Source organism: Mustelus asterias, chromosome 12, assembly GCF_964213995.1.
Source record: "Mustelus asterias chromosome 12, sMusAst1.hap1.1, whole genome shotgun sequence".
Lineage (NCBI taxonomy): Eukaryota > Metazoa > Chordata > Chondrichthyes > Carcharhiniformes > Triakidae > Mustelus > Mustelus asterias.
The window spans coordinates 75,994,597-76,012,858 of NC_135812.1; the positions used below are offsets into that span (position 1 = coordinate 75,994,597).

General features: G+C 45.3%; 1 protein-coding gene across 1 annotated transcript in view; it reads left to right on the forward strand.

Annotated features, from left to right (window-relative positions):
- mycbpap (mycbp associated protein) overlaps positions 1-18,262 on the forward strand; it is an 86,250-nt gene that overhangs the window by 6,776 nt on the left and 61,212 nt on the right. The window contains exons 3-5 of the mRNA XM_078225984.1: positions 9,215-9,365; positions 10,861-10,967; positions 11,846-12,020. Of these exons, the coding sequence (XP_078082110.1) occupies positions 9,215-9,365; positions 10,861-10,967; positions 11,846-12,020 (433 nt within the window). The remainder of the gene's footprint in view (positions 1-9,214; positions 9,366-10,860; positions 10,968-11,845; positions 12,021-18,262) is intronic.

Below are 18,262 nucleotides of genomic sequence, written 5' to 3' on the forward strand. Positions count from 1 at the left end.
CCTTCTCAAGGGCTATTAGGGATAGACAATAAATGCTGGCTTTGCCTGCAACGCCTCATTCCATAAGTGAATAAAAAATGGAATCTACTAACATCAAAAGATATATGACTGAATAATCTGTTTTGGAGATGCTGGTTGAATGTTAAATATTGGCCAGGTAGATTGTTTCCACTGCAAACTAGGATAGACTGAGGATTATCATTGAAATAATGGAAGAGTAACTTGGAAGAAATAATTTGCATTCCCAATTATTCATCACAACATTTCCACAGCAATCAATCTCTGTGATAACACTTCAAACTTCATCTTTGCCAGTGTCCCCATTAAAACCATTACTCTTTCTGACCCTTGTTGTTCCCTGGTGTGGCCCTCATCACTACTCAATGAACTCCAAGGACACAAACTTGAATATCTGTGGTAGATTACTGACTTAACCGTTCAACTGCCTTTCTACTGGACCATGTAAAGCACTGTTTAATTCCACTATCCCCTGTCAAAACTCCTCGCTCTTCTAGATCATTATGGAATGCAAAGATAACCCACAGCATCTGTTCTCCACTGGAAGTCACTTCATAAACCCCTCTTGCCTGTTTGTTCCACTCTCGCCTCCAACAAGTTCAAGGATGTTGTGGACTTCATTGTAATAAAGATTGAGACCATTCAGCTGTCACTGCTAATTCCCTCCCACGCTCAGGACACCCAGCAACATTTCCACTGAGCTCTCCCCTGCCCTCTGCTTGAACTTGTATTTTTCCTTTGTTCCTTTATTGCTTCTTCACATCCTCTCACTCCAAGCTCATCTTGTCCATAAGACTCACCTGCTATCGCCCAGGCCTGATTCCCACTGAACAGCTGATGATCCAACTCCCTTTCCTGACGCACATGTTAGCTCGTATTGTTAATAATTAACTTTCCTCAGATACTGTCTCCTTCCTCATCAAATCTTATCACATGTTTACTCAAATAACTCATGCTTTACTCCTCTGTCCTTGCAAATGATCTCTCTGCCCCATCTACAACCTTTCTTTCCTTTCCAATTTAACAAACACGCTGTCAGCACTAAAATCTGTGCACATCTTTCCCAGAACACATACTTTAATCCCTCTGATCAGATTTCTGCTCCTGTCATAGTATTAAAACAGTCCTTACCAAACTCACAAATGACATCCTACATGATTGTCACAAAGATAAATGTTCCCAGTTCATCCTTCTCGACCTGTTTGCAGCTTTTGAAAAAGTTGACCACAGCATCCCCCTCCAACACCTCTGCTGTATCAACCATCCAGGTATAGGAGTGCACTCGCCTGGTTCAATTTTTATCTATAACATTGCAGCCAGAGAATTTCTTGCCATTGCTTCTCTTCCTTTTCCTGCACCGTTACCTCTGGTGTCCCCCGAGAATCTCTCCTTGTTTCCCTCTGCCTTCTCATCTTCATGTTAATTGTGTGAATTAAGGTTAAATATTTACACGTGGAGAGCATTGACTGGATGATTACTATTGTAGTATTGCATTCTGTGAATAAATCTCAAACCAAGTAAAGATTGGTTTTTGGTCTCCTCTTCACCAACTGGCTGTCAGGAGTTTAACACTGCATGCTGCCCCTCAGCAGCAACTCGGCTCTACATTACTTTGGACCCTTCTACTCTCTAGCATTTGTCAAAACATTCAGTGCTAGATGAGCAGAAATTTTGTCGAACTAAATTTTGGGAAGACTGAAGTGTTGGCCTGAATTTTATGGGACTCCCGAAAGTGAGGAGAGAGGTTGTGGGCCTGAAAAATCACAAAAGGACCTGTTGGACTGGAACTATTTTACCAGAGGGCAGGAAAGTTCCAAGGCGGCATCGCTGCTACAACATGATGGGTAGGCAATCGAGTTTATCAAGCAGGTATTTTAAACTCATTTACATTGTTAGGGTCCCGGACCAGAACCCCACGGTATTTTATGAAGCCAGACTGGACCCCAACAATTTTTCTATTTTGGCATAAATGTGCGGAAAGGATACTTACTTCCACCAATGATTCCACTGAAAAAGTAGGGATCTTTAATAGTGAAACAGTTTAAATATAACTCTAACAAATGAAGCAGCTTAACCATTAACAGTTGAACAATATTTAAAAATCAAGGGAAGCAACTTTATTTTCTAGCTTATGTATGTTCCAGTTCCAAAAAAAACCCGTTCATGCATAAATCAAATCCACTTTTAAATAAATAGAGCTAGCAAACCCAGGTGTACTTGCTTTAAGAGAGAGTGAGTTCTCAGGGATAGCCTGCACATGCTTCTGACTTTTAACAGACCTCCAGCAGTGACTGCTTAGTTTTTCTCTCTGCTACAGACCACATTATCACATGATCCTGTCAGTCAACCTAATCAAAAATCCCAGGAGAACTTAAATAAACAAAACTCCATTAGCTATACTTAAACAGTTTCAAGGCTAAAATGAGAATTATTTTGCTTTCCCAAAATCAGAACTGCATTCCCCCCAGAAATGTCGACTGTCTATAGCATAAAGCTGAATTTTTAAACATTCCCCTTAAGCACAAAAAAACAATAAAAATATATACATATCAATTGCACTACTATCATCACAACATATTGTGGTCAGCAGTTTTATGCAGAATCTGGGACTCAACGTGGAGATTATGGGCATCAGATCCTTGGTTAAAGTTGGAGGCACTAAGGCAAAGCCTCAGTTCCACATTTGGAAGTCCACCACAGTGAGATTATGGGTTGTCTTCATTCATCTTTTGTCCTTAAATGGAAAAAAGGGGAGAAGAGGCCATTGTCCATTTGTGGTGGCAGATTTCTACGGGGGTACATTAGCCTGCTCTCAGCAGCAGTGGGCGATCTGTCTGCCGGTGTACTGTCAGGGCACTCTTTTGGAGAAGGAGCAGTGCAGAGCCATGGAGGACCAGACACTGAAGACATCACTGCAATAGGAGCAAGAGGGCCAGCCTCCGACAGGCCCGTGAGCCTCAACAGTCACCCAAAGCCCAAGGTCCTGAAAATAATTGGCATTCAAATTTTACCCATCCATCCAACTCTTTCCAGGAGTACACCGGATATATGTGCATGGTCTTCCAGGCAGCATCTCATCACTGCAACAAGAGGTGACTAATGCCTTGTTCAAGAAGGCCAGCAACTATGTGCTACCGGAGAGACCCTGACAACCAGACAGATGGATCCATCAGCTTCAGGGCCAACATTAGATTCCCTAGGTGCAGAGTATCATTAATTGCATGCATTTGGCCATCAAAACTCCTGTAGACCAGGTAGCGGCCTTCGTAAACAAGAAGGGATTCCATTCCATCAACTATTCCCAAAATGTTGTATAACCAGTGGAAGTACATCCTTTAGGTGTATACTGGGTTCCCTGGGAGAAGCCATAGCCTGGATGCTAAGGCAGAGCTCAGTGTCCCAGTTTTAACGGGCCATCACACATTCCTCCAGAGAGGAATCCTTGGGTTCAAGGGTTACCCACAGAAAACATAGCTACTTATCCCTGTGATGAACCCTCACATAATAACTGAGGAAAGGTACAAGCTTTCTGCACATGCTAGCACTGCAGATGGTGAGGGACCTTGCATTAGGAGGATACAGTTAATCCCACCACTCTTCCACCTCACACCAAGTTTCAGCACACACACACTGACCCAGTAGAGCTGACCACGCTCGGCGTATACTGGGAATTCATTGACGAAGCAAATGTATAGGTAACATCTGACAAAATAGCAAGAAATTAATAAACGGTCAACATCAGTAATTGTGAAATGCATTTATTGGAAACATCTGATCAGATCTTACCATTTGCCAAGTTGTCAGGAAACAGAGGAAGGTGTAAGTAATCCATATTTGTATTTTTGGATATTAGAAATAAGGTATAGATTTATAATAGAAACATAGAGTCCCTACAGTGCAGAAGGAGGCCATTCAGCTCACTGAGCCTGCAGCAATAACAATCCTACCTGAGGCCCTATCCCCGTAAACCCACGCACTTACCCTGCTAATCTCCCTCACACTAAGGGACAATTTAGCATGGCAAACATCTTTGGAGTGGGAAGAAACCAGAGGACCCAGAAGAAACCCATGCAGACACACGGAGAAGATGCAACTCCACACAGACGGTTACCCGAAGCCGGAATTTAACCCAGGACTCTGGCGCTGAGAGGCAGCAGTGCTGACCACTGTGCCACCGTGCCGCCCAAGTGGGGGCTCGTCTGGGATTAATTGAGTTTAATTGTGCATTTCCAAAGGGTTAGAACTTTAGTTAGATTCACGGTAAACAAAAATGTTTGCAGAAATGGGGGTTTTAGTTTCATTTCAAACTGTGCCTGCATTGTGATTAAGGGGTTTACGACTTGAAAGTAAACAGTGCATAAAGAGAAACTAGGCTGCTGCTCAGCTACCAGGGACCACCTTTAGGTTAGAAAGAATTTTGAGTTTCGTTTTAAGCAGGACCCAAAGCAGTTGAAGCTTGGTAGCTGGAGAGGAAACAGATGATAGGAACTGCCAGCAGACACAGAGAGGCTGAACAATGGAGAAGAAAGCAAGTCCCAGAAGCTAGAGAACAGATAGTTCTAGAAACCAGGGAATGAAAAAAATAAGTCAGAGGAATAAATGAAACTGGAAATTGAACAAGGTACTGTTCATTGAAGTTAGATGGCAGAGCGAGACTCCCAGTTAAAGATAAAGCTGAAAGGTGGAGACTTGGTGAAATTGGTTAGTGAAGAGCCAGATATCTGAAGTTATTCTAAGGTTGGTGATACCTTAATACAACTTGTGAAGCAGTAGTGTCCTGTTGGCATGGCTGGGTGTCTGAGAGATTGTGTGGAAACTTGACTGTACACGGCAATTCGAGGCAGTGGGACACTGAAAGGAGAGATTGAATACTGGAACTGGATCCATGGTGAAGCATCTGAGAGAAAGCATTGTTTGGGAGGAGATTCTAAGGCATGTTTTGTCGTAAGTGGAGTTTGGAAAGAAACACTCATTTAGAAGTTGGAGTTCCAGTGAGACCAGTTGACTCAGTGTGCTAAGCATCTGCACGGATTTGATGCGAAATCCACAGAAGGTGCATGAGATGGCATCTGCCACTTGGTTGTAGAGTATGGTGTGTATGACCACAGCCTGTTGGTTTACAGGGACTGTATAATATATATATTTCGTCATCTGTGTTAACCTTTAAAAATACGTATCTGGAAAGGTGCAGGGGGAGTGAAGGAGCATTGTGTTATAGTCAATCTTGTGATATTTAATTTTTTTTTCTTCTGTTCATCCACATTTCAAAAAAAAAGCAAAAGATACAGTCTATTGAGCCAGGGTTCCATGCTGGCACCATCCTGCCCAGTAGTAACATCAACTGGGATTATAACGAAGTTTTGTGGATCCCTGGTGCATTTAGGTGCTCTTAATGTGCTTATGAGTACTTGTACGAGATACCACCTTGCACTTCCAGCTGGTAAGCTGCTGATCAAATGCCTTGTGTTTTGGGATGACTTTGGCCATCCTCTGACTCTCTGTGGTCTGGAGGTCCATTTCATGCTCAGGGTCTCTCGCTCAAGAACCCCTCTGTCTTGGACAATACTGGAGGTGCTGCTGTCACTGACAAAGGGGCTGAGGAACCGCAGACTATGCTTGGAACACCCTGAGAGGATCCCCCCAGATGTAGAAGACACAATTGTAATTCGCTGCTGACCTAAGAAAAGTATGAAGGCCTAGTAGAGACACAAGGTGGCTTGTCTCTCTCTCTCCCTCTCTCACTTTGCTGTTGCATTGAGTGCATGCAGAAGCAGATCAATGTACATCTCAGGTATACATTCAGTGGCCTGCTCAATCTAACTCTCCATGAGAATCACCAACTCTCGATGTACACACACATGCCTGCGAGATATGGCAACATCCTAGATAGGCTGTTCCATTGTCGCTGACAGTACAGTAAAAAGTCTCACAACACCAGGTTAAAGTCCAACAGGTTTATTTGGTAGCAAAAGCCACTAGCTTTCGGAGCGCTGCTCCTTCGTCAGGTAAGTGGGAGTTCTGTTCTCAAACAGGGCATATAAAGACACAAACTCAATTTACAAAATAATGGTTGGAATGCGAGTCTTTACAGGTATTCAAGTCTTAAAGGTACAGACAATGTGAGTGGAGAGAGCGTTAAGCACAGGTTAAAGAGATGTGTATTGTCTCCAGCCAGGACAGTTAGTGAGATTTTGCAAGTCCAGGCAAGTCGTGGGGGTTACAGATAGTGTGACATGAACCCAAGATCCCGGTTGAGGCCGTCCTCATGTGTGCGGAACTTGGCTATCAGTCTCTGCTCAGCAACTCTGCGTTGTCGTGTGTCGTGAAGGCCGCCTTGGAGAACACTTACCCGAAGATCAGAGGCCAAATGCCCGTGACCGCTGAAGTGTTCCCCAACAGGAAGAGAACACTCTTGCCCGGTGATTGTCGAGCGGTGTTCATTCATCCATTGTTGTAGCGTCTGCATGGTCTCCCCAATGTACCATGGCTCGGGACATCCTTTCCTGCAGCGTATCAGGTAGACAAGATTGGCCGAGTTGCAAGAGTATGTACCGTGTACCTGGTGGATGGTGTTCTCACGTGAGATGATGGCATCTGTGTTGGTGATCCGGCATGTCTTGCAGAGGTTGCTGTGGCAGGGTAGTGTGGTGTCGTGGTCACTATTCTCCTGAAGGCTGGGTAGTTTGCTGCGGACAATGGTCTGTTTGAGGTTGCGTGGTTGTTTGAAGGCAAGAAGTGGGGGTGTGGGGATGGCCTTGGCGAGATGTTCGTCTTCATCACTAGGTTGTAACCCTGAATTTAACCATGAACACATTCCCATTAATATGAGAGTATCTGCACTGTTGGATGCTGTGGGGAAATTATGTGACACTGTGCCCTTTGATGATCTCTCCTCCTTCTCAGAGGTGGATTGCAGGAGTATAGGCCTTGATTTTACCAGCACGCCCGCCCCGAAATTGGGGTGGGTGATGCTCGCAGAACGGCATTCTCCATTGGCCGCGGACGTGACCTTTCGAGCCTCAGACAGGCGTGCTGGTAAAATTCCGGCCGTAGTCTCATGAATGTCCTTCTGGAGTGTTGAAATCTGCATGAGAGAACACAAACAGTTGAGCTTCACATATCTCCTCCCATCTATGCCTGCTGTAGATTTCCATTTATTAACTGGTGGACACAAGCACAAAGCCTCTTTATTCTTGGTTTGCTACTCCAGTCTTGCCACTCATGATCATCCAGCCAATTCCAGGGCTTCCTCCTGTACCTGCATCAATGACCTGATCGCAGAGAATCCTCCATTGATCTTGGACCTCTCATTATTGTTGTGGGTCCACTTCTCCTGCAGACAGAAGGAGGGACACTGTGAATTAAACACAAAGACTGGCACCCCCTTGGCTCCCAAATGCCTCCTCCATTCACCTGCTCTCATGGGACCTGAAGAAGGTAAGCAAAGATACTTCCATGTCTATTGTCCAGATGTAGCCATGCATCACACTGCAGCGGGAGTTGGCAGTCCCTCTGCTAGCACCTGGTTGGTCATTCTTTCCTCATGTAACATCCCATCCTATGTTATCAGATGCAAAGAGAGTGGTATATAGCACTCACCCTGAAGGAGTGGAGGAGATCATTTACTCTTTCGTAGCCCTGCACCCAGGATTGGAAATTGACTCCTCCACTGCTATCTCCGCCCTGGCTTCCTTGGTCAGGCAGGAGGTCTCCTCTTGCATTCCCTCGGGAAGAGAGGTCAACCTGCAGAAAGGCATCACTAAACAGTGGGGTCACCGGTTTCTTTCCTCTGCACTCTCCTGATCATCTCCTTGACTGCCTGATTGGACTGCAATTCTTGCATTGGATTCAAAACTGGAGATGCCGAATTGAACACTGGTTGAAATGTCTTTGGGTTTCCTGCATTCAGCATTGGTCAGGACTGAATCAAGGTCTGGCAAACCTCTTTGAAAAAGGTTCAGCACCTTAGTGCACAGAGATTGACGCCTTGTGGACAGGCTCCATGCCTCCAGTACATTAATTGGCCAGATGCAGCATGATTGCAGTCAGTCAGCTGTGTTTCTGCCATGCAAGGATGGCTCACACTCCCAGGGTTGCAGCTGAGACCCACACCACATGCATTTAGTTCAGCCCATTTAGTCTTTAATCCTTCCCACAAACTTTGTCCTCATAACCACTGACTCCATTTTTTTGCCTTGGAATATATCTTGGTGGCGTATTTCTTCCATAACTTGTCTCTTTTTCAAAACTCTTTGGCTGCCCATGTCACGCTCACCGCCAAATCCTGTTCAGCCATCACCCTGCACTCACTGAACTACATTGGTTCCCCCATCCAGATACACTTCAGTTTTGAAATTCTCGTTTTGTTTTCAAATTACTCCATGGCTTCATTTCTCCCTCCCTCTGAAACCTCTTGCAAACCCAGAACCCTCTGATATATCTGCGCTCCTTCAATTCTGCAATCTTGAGTACGCTGGTTTTAATCACTGTTGGTTGAAATGCCTTCAGCTGGTTAGGCCCCAAGGTCTGGATAATCTCTGTTAAACCTCTACAACTCTCTACCTCTTTCCTCCTTTAAGATGCTCCTTAAAACGGCCTCATTGACCAAGTGTTAAAGGAAAGTTGTTATTATAAAAATATTCCATGCCAATCCCATCATTTATTCCTATCTCACCCCCAGCCCTATTCCATATATCCCATACTGTTCCACCACACCCATGTCATTTCCCACCCTCCATGCCATTCCACTCCCAAGCCATTCACCCATTTTATTCCATCTCCCTACCCCCCCTTCTCCCCTGCCATTCTTCCATGACATACCCCACCTCCCGTGCTCTCCTCAGGCAGTTAAGTAGAAAGAGACAAAATTAGTCAGAACACCCACATCTCCAGAGAGCCTGGCTGAAGAGTGAAAGTGTGTTTCGTCAGTAATGGACGGGACAGAATTGAGTCAAACTGCTTACTAACTCTGTTCAGATTCATAAATGAAGGTATCTGTTTGGGTTAGCTTTGAGGATTAGGACATTATGGTACATAACCGATGAATGTGGAGGAAAGAATAGTGGAAAAGGCACAAAATGTTAAACTGAAGACAGTAAAAGACTGAATTTCCAGACTATAAAAGATAAAGCTCCATCTCGTTGGCCAACTACAGCAATAAATTAATTACGTTTGTTTTGCCTTTGTGCTCTGGTAGCTTCATGTTCCCCGGATGCCTTTAAAGGCAATTTCTATCACCAGTAGAATGGTGATTCGAAAACCAAAACCAAAGAAAGAAGCGTCAATGAAAAGGTTTATTGCTAAACCTGCTCCACCTTTGGATGAACTGAAAACTCTGGACTATTCAGGTTAGTAATCATTTGTGAAACTGTGTAAAGATCCCCTGCTCTTTTTCGATAGGATCCCTACTTCTTTTTCAAGAACATAGTAATCGTGAATTAATTTAGTTTGTTCGAGGTGACATATGTATCTGTGTTATTGTATTTAACTATGTGTGTGTGGGTGGGGGGGGAGCATATGTTTATCTGTGTGCATGTGTCTAAGCATCTGTATGTGGAGAGTGTATGGCATCCATGTGTGTGGGATGTTTAGATCTTTGTGTGTGCGGTATTTGTGTGTGTATATCTGAGTGTGGGGAGGATGTGTTTGAATGAGAAGGGTGCATGTCTCTTTGTGTGGGGAGTGTAGGGTCCAAATTAAAACTTCGAATGTCAAAGATAATCATCTCTGGATTGTTGCCTGAGCCATGTGCTAATTGGCAGAGAGTCAAGCAAATTAGAGAATTAATCTGGCTCAAAAAGCAGTGTAGGAAGAAGGCATTTCAATTCATGGGGCACTGGCACCAGTACTATAGAGATAAAGCTGTTGGATTCAACTCCACCTAAAGCTGGCAACGACCAGTATCCTGGCAAATTAGTATAACTAAGGCGGTGGTTAGGAATCTAAACTAAGCTGCTCTGAAGAAGCTCTGAAGGTGAAGTCCATTAGCAAATAGGGCCCAAGTAAATTGTAGTATAAAAATTTACATTCAAGGCTTTTTTATCTGAAAGCAGGAAGCATCTACAATAAATAGATGAACTAGTAGCACAAATGGAGATAAATGGTTTAGATCAGGCTTATCCAACTTGCAGCCCAATGGCTGAATGAACCCCAGCCCACCCCGACACCACAGACATCATATTGCCAGTTAAACAATTAAATTTTAATGGAAGAATCTGCATGGAGCTGCTCCTCCGATCACAGGCTGTTTTTTCCCATCAGTGGAGAGAGAAAAATAAGAGTTAATGCTTCGAATCCATATTACTTCTTCAAAGCTGAAACGGGGTAGAAATGTGATTGATTATATAGTTGGAGAGGGAGTTGGAGGAGGTGGAGCAGAATAGAAGGTTAGGGATAGGTCAGAGCTAAGGCAAGGCTGACAAAGATGCCATGGACACAAGATGAACCTCGAAGATAAACCTGGTTACCTTATGTGCAAAATGTCCCATTCCTTGTTGCTCGTATGGCTCTTATTTCTCTTGTAGGAAAGTACAGTCCTTTACACAATGGCCAGAATTCTCCGATCTCACACATCCCACTACCACTGCCAACGCGAACGGTGAATTTGGCATTCAACCAAATCTTCGTTCACAGCAGCGGGACCGGATAATCCCAGTCGCAGATGAGGTCGAAGAATTCCGGCCAATGTCTTCCAATGGTAAGACGACTGTAAATGCTATCTTACGGTGTGAGCGTATTAAATGCTGTATGATTTATATTGGACTCCAAAGATTTCCTCCAGCTAATAACTACCAACACACAACTGTGACAAGCAATGTTTATAATCATGTCTTAACCCTACAGGTCCTGGGGGTCCTCGCTTCGATACAGAGGGGAGAGTTCTGCCCCATAGCATCCTTGGAAGCTTAGCAGATTTTAAGCAAGAATTGCTTGCAAGAGGACTTACTGAGGTAGAGTACAAGTATACCATGAACCTTCTGATAACAGCTAAGACATGGAGGACTGTTAGGGAAATACGTGATATAATTTATATTCCCCAAATTGTCTCATTTTGTCCATTTATTTTGCCCCTACCACAGGATTACATGACCAATGGTGGACAGTTGGGTTGGTGGGAATATGAGCAGGAGGGCAAGTGTGGACAAATGTGTGAAAGGGTGTGTGTGCAGTTGGGTATTGGGAGATAAGTAGGTCTATGGGCAACACATTATCTGCAACAAATGTTGCAATTCTATATGGAAAACTTGATCCACCAGTTGATCGTTTCCTGCCCATTAATTCTGGGTGCGACATTTACAATCTGAGGGATTTTCATTCTGTTGGCAATTTTAGCCCCGGTCCCATGGATAAGGAGGCAATATGACGGGCGGCACGGTAGCACAGTGGTTAGCACTGCTGCTTCACAGCTCCAGGGTCCCAGGTTCGATTCCCGGCTCGGGTCACTGTCTGTGTGGAGTTTGCACATTCTCCTCGTGTCTGCGTGGGTTTCCTCCGGGTGCTCCGGTTTCCTCCCACAGTCCAAAGATGTGCGGGTTAGGTTGATTGGCCAGGTTAAAAAAATTGCCCCTTAGAGTCCTGGGATGCGTAGGTTAGAGGGATTAGTGGGTAAAATATGTGGGGGTAGGGCCTGGGTGGGATTGTGGTCAGTGCAGACTCGATGGGCCGAATGGCCTCCTTCTGCACTGTAGGGTTTCTATGATTTCTATGATGACCTCTTACTGCAGTTTCTAGTACAGGTCTGTTCCATTATCCAGCACTGGCTGTCCTAAGTCACTGCTTAGTGGCAGAACACTTATCGGCCTAACCTACTGTTTCCTATATTGTTCAGATGGCCAATGCAATCTCCGATCGCCATCCTCCTGAAGCCAGGACCCAGGAGTTGCAGGTTTATGGAAAGAAGCCCGAAGACATTATTTATGCCAAATCACAAAATCAGGACCATGCTTTGGTGAACTGGCAGTGGCACATGGCAGAGAGGAAGAGAACACAGCAACTAATCTCAAGTAAGTGGTCCTGAATGAAGCTAATCACAGAGGTTGATGTCCTGTTTTATAAGTTAAGAAATAATAAATTTCAACATTTCCTCTGCACCCTCTCCAAGGCCTTGAAGTCCTTCCTAACGTCTGGTGCCCAGAATTGATTTACTATTGTTTAGCATGACCTCCTTGTTTTGTATTCATTGCCCGTATCTGCGAAGCCACATATCTTATATCAACCTGCCACCTTATTAACCTCGATGTGGAGATGCCGGCGTTGGACTGGGGTAAGCACAATAAGAAGTCTCACAACACCCAGGTTAAAGTCCAACAGGTTTATTTGGTAGCGCAAGCCACAAGCTTTCGGAGCACTGCCCCTTCATCCTCACCTGATGAAGGGGCAGCGCTCCGAAAGCTTGTGGCTTGTGCTACCAATAAACCTGTTGGACTTTAACCTGGGTGTTGTGAGACTTCTTATTGACCTTATTAACCTGCCCTGACACCTTGGAAGATTCGTGAATATGCAGCCATTTGCTGATCACCACTACTCGCAACCTCCTTTACCTTTGCCAATTTCATACCCAAATTACCATTTTCCATTAATCCCATGTGTTCCTCTTTCCAGATATGTTTGTTATGTGATACTTCATCAAATCCCTTTTGAAAGTCCATGTACACAACATCCACTGCACTACCTTCATCGACCGACTTTGTGACTTCAACTCAATCTGGTTAATTAGGCATAATTTGCCTTTTAATCTACGCTTCTTCAAGTGAGGGTCATTTTGTCCTTTTCCACTACTGATGTTTGATTGACTAACCTGTATTTCTTTATCCCTGCCCTTTTTAAATAGGTTTTGATGTTTAAAATCCTCCAGTCTCTGTGAAATTGATTCATAACACTTGTAATTTGTGGGCTAGCATCAGAATAAGCTTATGGATTGTCATAACAATGGATCATTAATGTGCTTTGAAGAAGGGACCTTACATGGTCTGGACTACATGTGATTCTTGATATCCTCTGAAACTGTAAAAAGCTAAAGATCAGCAGTGAGTTGTGACACTATCAGCTCAACAGCTGTATAAACCCAAGGGAAATAAATCTCAAGGGTCGATTAAGATCCATCCAAGGATTCTTGAGGAAATAAAGGGGGAACTTGCAGGAACTCTGGCACTGAGTGAATACTGGAGAGGTGCCAAGGAAATGGAGAATTCAGATGTTACTCCTTTTTTTTACTCAACTATTAAATTAGTGGTCTTCAATGTTAAACACAATTGGAAGAAACACTAAGGGTGATAAGCACACAGAATGTAGTCTGGGTGGGTGTTTTCAAGAACAATCACCAAAAGGGGTTTGGTAGCACCACTACTGACCAAACTGCCCAAATCCTAAAGGACATAGCTGCTGGACTGAGTCTGCAGCAGATGGTGAGGGAACCAATAAAAGGAAAAAACCTACTTGACCTCGTCCTCACCAATCTACCTGAAGAGATGCATCTTTCAAAACAGCATTTGATAAGGTGCTACATCAAAGGAGACTGCATAAAAACAAGCTCATGGTGTTGGGGTAACGTATTGGTATGGATTGACGATTGGCTAGCTAACAGGAAACAGAATTGGCATAAATGGGTCTTTTGCTGGTTGGCAGGATGTGACGAGTGGTGTGCCCGCAGGGATTTGTGCTGGGGTGTTATACATTTAAATAGTTTCATGATTGCTTTAAGAGTGGATCACATGATTTGACGATGATGTCATTGGAGTTCCACAGGCTCCTGCTTTTAGTTTCAGTTGGTCCTCTGTGCAGGCAACAGCTCTTAGAATAAATCTGTTGTTGTTAGTTTGAACCTAGCTGTGTAAACCATGGGGGCGATTCTCCCTTCGAGCTGCACTAATTTTTCAGCGCAGCGGGCTGGGAGATTCCAGTGGCGGCTGATCTGTGCTGGACGTCCCACCTCGATAGCGTCTCCCAGTGCCGGATTTCCAGCAGCCTCAGCTCCGCGTCAAATATCAGCGGGGAGGTGCATAAATGATTTAAATACTAATTTTGAATACAATTAGCGGGCCTGGAGACTTCAGTCCAGGGCCCGCTAGCCTCAACCACCCCCCGGTGTCCCCCTCCCGGCACCCCCCTTCCGGCAGTCTCGACTCCCCCACCCCCAACCCCCCCACGGCTGTTGAGCTGATAGTGTCACAACTCACTGTTGATCTTTAGCTTTTTACAATTTCAGAGGATATCAAGAATCACGTGTAGTCCAGACCATGTAAGGTCCCTTCTTCAAAGCACATTAATGATCCATTGTTATGACAATCCATAATCTTATTCTGATGCTAACCCACAAATTACAAGTGTTATGAATCAATTTCACAGAGACTGGAGGATTTTAAACATCAAAACCCTATTTAAAAAGGGCAGGGATAAAGCAAAGAAATACAGGTTAGTCAATCAAACATCAGTAGTGGAAAAGGACAAAATGACCCTCACTTGAAGAAGCGTAGGTTAAAATGCAAATTATGACTGATTAACCGGATTGAGTTGAAGTCAGAAAGTCGGTCGATGAAGGTAGTGTACTGGGGAGTTGGGACTGCGGGGTGGACCAGGACTGCCGGTGGCGGGTGCAGGGGAGGGGCGTTGAGGCTAGCCCTGGCAAGCTTGGAGGGCCAACGATCGAGCATGGGGGGGGGCCATCATTGTGGGGGTCGCGGGACTGGCCAGCGATCGGGAGGCCGGCAGACAGGGGCCACTGCACATGTGCTGATCTCGGCGCTGACAGATCAACGCACGCGCAGTAGCCCCGTCCCCTGAATTCTGGAGTGAGCATTCCAGCAACAGAATTGAAGACTCGTACTCCAAAACTAGCCAGGCCCCCAGCCAAGCTGTTCCTGTGCAGTAATGACACAGGCAACTACCCAAAAATGTGGAAAATTGTCCAGGCATGTGCTGTCCACAAAAAGCAGGACAAATCCAACCCAGCCAATTATCACCCCATCATTCTACTCTCGAACATTAGCAGATTGATGGAAGGTGTTGTCAACAGTGTTATCAAGCAGCACTTACTCAGTAATATAACTTGCTCCCTGATGCTCAGTTTGGTTCCACCGTGGCTCAGCTCCTGACCTGATTACAACCCTGATCCAAACATGGATACTGCCACCACCACATAAAACACCCACAAACAAAAAGTCACTCCATTCCACTAGCTCTGATAGCCCCCTCCTCCCACCCACTCCAACAGACACGTACACAGGAGGCAAAAGAGCCAGGATACAGGAAGACAACAAACCACCCTTCAACCCACTACCCACCCATAAACATCCCTCTCAGGGAACCCCAGGAATCTTCCCCCCCTCCACCGCCTGATCTCCTCCCAGTAGCCCACTACTACCCCCAGAAAAAGTCCCCCCAATTCAGAGACCTACTCAGCAACATGCACACACAACCTCCCCAGCCAGGTAACCCAAAAAAAACTCTCCAACACATGTACCACCTTGACATCCACCCCAACCTCCGGAAACACAACAGAAGTTCCAAATCTAACAGCCCCCTCCCCCTAACACACACAACCACCCCATCCCAACCACCTAAAATACAACAGAACCCAGGCACCCACTGCCCTCTTCCTCCAGGGGACCTCACCAACACCTTTTCCGCTCCCCCCCCCGCCCCCCCCCCCCCCCACCACCACCACCCTGCACAAAAAAACTAACGAGTAATAAAAAAAAAGAAAAGGCCCAGGAGACAAGAAGACAACAAGCCACAATATAAGGGCAAGGCATCACAAGGAGCAACGAGGGTTGGACATGAGCCGAACGAAGAGGCAGAGCAGGCACAGTGATTAGCATCGCTGCCTCACAGGTGCCTTCCAGGTTCGATTCCGGCCTCGGGTCACTGTCTGTGTGAAGTTTGCACATTCTCCCCGTGTCTGCTTGGGTTTCCTCCGGTTGCTCCGGTTTCCACCCACAGTCCAAAGATGTACGGGTTAGGTTGATTGGCCATGCTAGGTTGACCTTAGTGTCAGGGAATTAGCAGGGTAAGTAAGTGGGGTTACGGGAATAGGGACTGGGTGGGAATGTGGTCGGTGCAGACTCGAGCCGAATAGCCTCCTTCTGCACTGTAGGGATTCTATGATTCTAAGCAGAAAAGGGGTCATGTCCTCTCTCTGTCCGATCCAAAAACCAAACATGGATAAAGGAGCTGAACTCAAGAGGTAGGATGAGAGTGAACACCTTTGAAATCGGGCAACAGTTGACTGAGTGCAATCAAGAAACTAGCAAAAGGGTCTCTCTCCACTGGTTATGGTCATACCTAGCACAAAGGAAAATGGCTGTGGTTGTTGGCGGTCAATCATCTAAGTCCAGGGACATTGCTATAGAAGTTCCTCAGGCTCGTGTCCAAGGCCTAACCACCTTCACTGATTTATCAATAACCTTCCCATCCTCATCATAATGTCAGAAGTATAAATGTTTGCTAATGATTGAACAATGTTCAGGATTATTTGATTTGATTTAGTATTGTCACATGTATTAGTATACAGTGAAAAGTATTGTTTCTTGCGCGCTATACGGTGGCACAGTGGTTAGCACTGCTGCCTCACAGCGCCAGGGAACCCAGGTTCAATTCCGGCCTCGGGTCACTGTCTGTGTGGAGCTTGCACGTTCTCCCTGTGTCTGCATGGGATTCCTCCAGGTGTTCCTGTTTTCCTCCCACAGTCCAAAGATGTGGGATAGGTTGATTGGGCATGCTAAATTGGCCCTAATGTCAGGGGAATTAGCAGGGTAAATGTGTGGGATTATGGGAATAGGACTGCGTGTGATTGTGGTCGGTACAGACTCAATGGGCCGAAAGGCCTGCTTCTGTACTGTAGGGATTCTATGATACAGACAAAGCATACCATATATAGAGAAGGAAAGGAGAGAGTGTAGAGAGTGCAGAATGTAATGTTACAGGGTGTAGAGAAAGATCAACTTAATGCAAAGTAGGTCCATTCAAAAGTCCGATGGCAGCAGGCAAGAAGCTGTTCTTGAGTCGGTTGGTACGTATCCTCAGACTTTTGTATCTTTTTCCTGATGGAAGAAGATGGAAGAGAGTATGTCTGGGGTACGTGGGGTCCTTAATTATGCTGGTTGTTTTTCTGAGGCAGCAGGAAGTCTAGACGAATTAAATGAGTGGGAGGCTGGTTTGCGTGATGGACTGGGCTCCCTTCATGACCCTTTGTAGTTTCTTGCAGTCTTAGACAGAGCAGGAACCATACCAAGCTGTGATACAACTAGAAAGAGTGCTTTCTATGGTAGATCTGTAAAGGTTGGTGAGAGTCATGTCGGACATGCCAAATTTCCTTAGTCTTCTAAGAAAGTAGAGGTGTGGTGGGCTTTCTTAACTATAGTGTCAGCATGGAGGGACCAGTACAGGTTGTTGGTGATCTGGGCACCTAAAAACCTGAAGCTCTCGACCATTTCTACTTGGCTCCCATTGATGTAGACAGGGGCATGTCCTCCTCTACGCTTCCTGGGATTTGATGACTATCTCCTTCGTTTTGTTGATATTGAGGGAGAGATTACTGTCATTGCATCAATTCACCAGATTCTCTATCTCTTTCTTGTACTCTGTCTCATCATTTTTTGAGATTAGTAAACTTGAAAATTGAGTTGGAGGGGAATTTGGCCACACAGTCAGAGGTGCATAAGGAGTATAGTAAGGGGCTGAGGATACAGCCTTGTGATGCACTGGTGTTGAGGATGATCGTGGAGGAGGTGTTGTTGCCTATCCTTACTGATTGTGGTCTGTGGGTTAGGAAGTTCAGGATCCAGTCACAGAGGGAGGAGCCAAGCCCCAGGCCACGGAGTTTGGAGATGAGTTTCATAGGAATAATAGTGTTGAAGCCTGAGCTGTAGTCAATAAATAGGAGTTGACATAGGTGTCTTTTTTATCTAGGTGTTCCAGGGTTGAGTGCAGGGCCAGGGAGATGGCTTCTGCTGTGGACCTGTTAAAGTGGTAGGCAAACTAGTGGATCCAAGCAATCTGGGAGGCCGGAATTGATTTGTGCCATGACTAACCTTTCGAATCACTTCATAATGATGGATGTCAGAGCCATGGATGATAGTCATTAAGGCACACTGCCTGGCTTTTCCTTGGTAGCGGAATGATGGTCATCTTCTTGAAGCAGATAGGGACCTCCGATTGTTGTAAAGGGAGGTTGAAGATGTTTGTGAATACCCCCACCAGCTGATCCATGCAGGATCTGAGTGCTCATCTGGGTACCCGATCCTGGCCA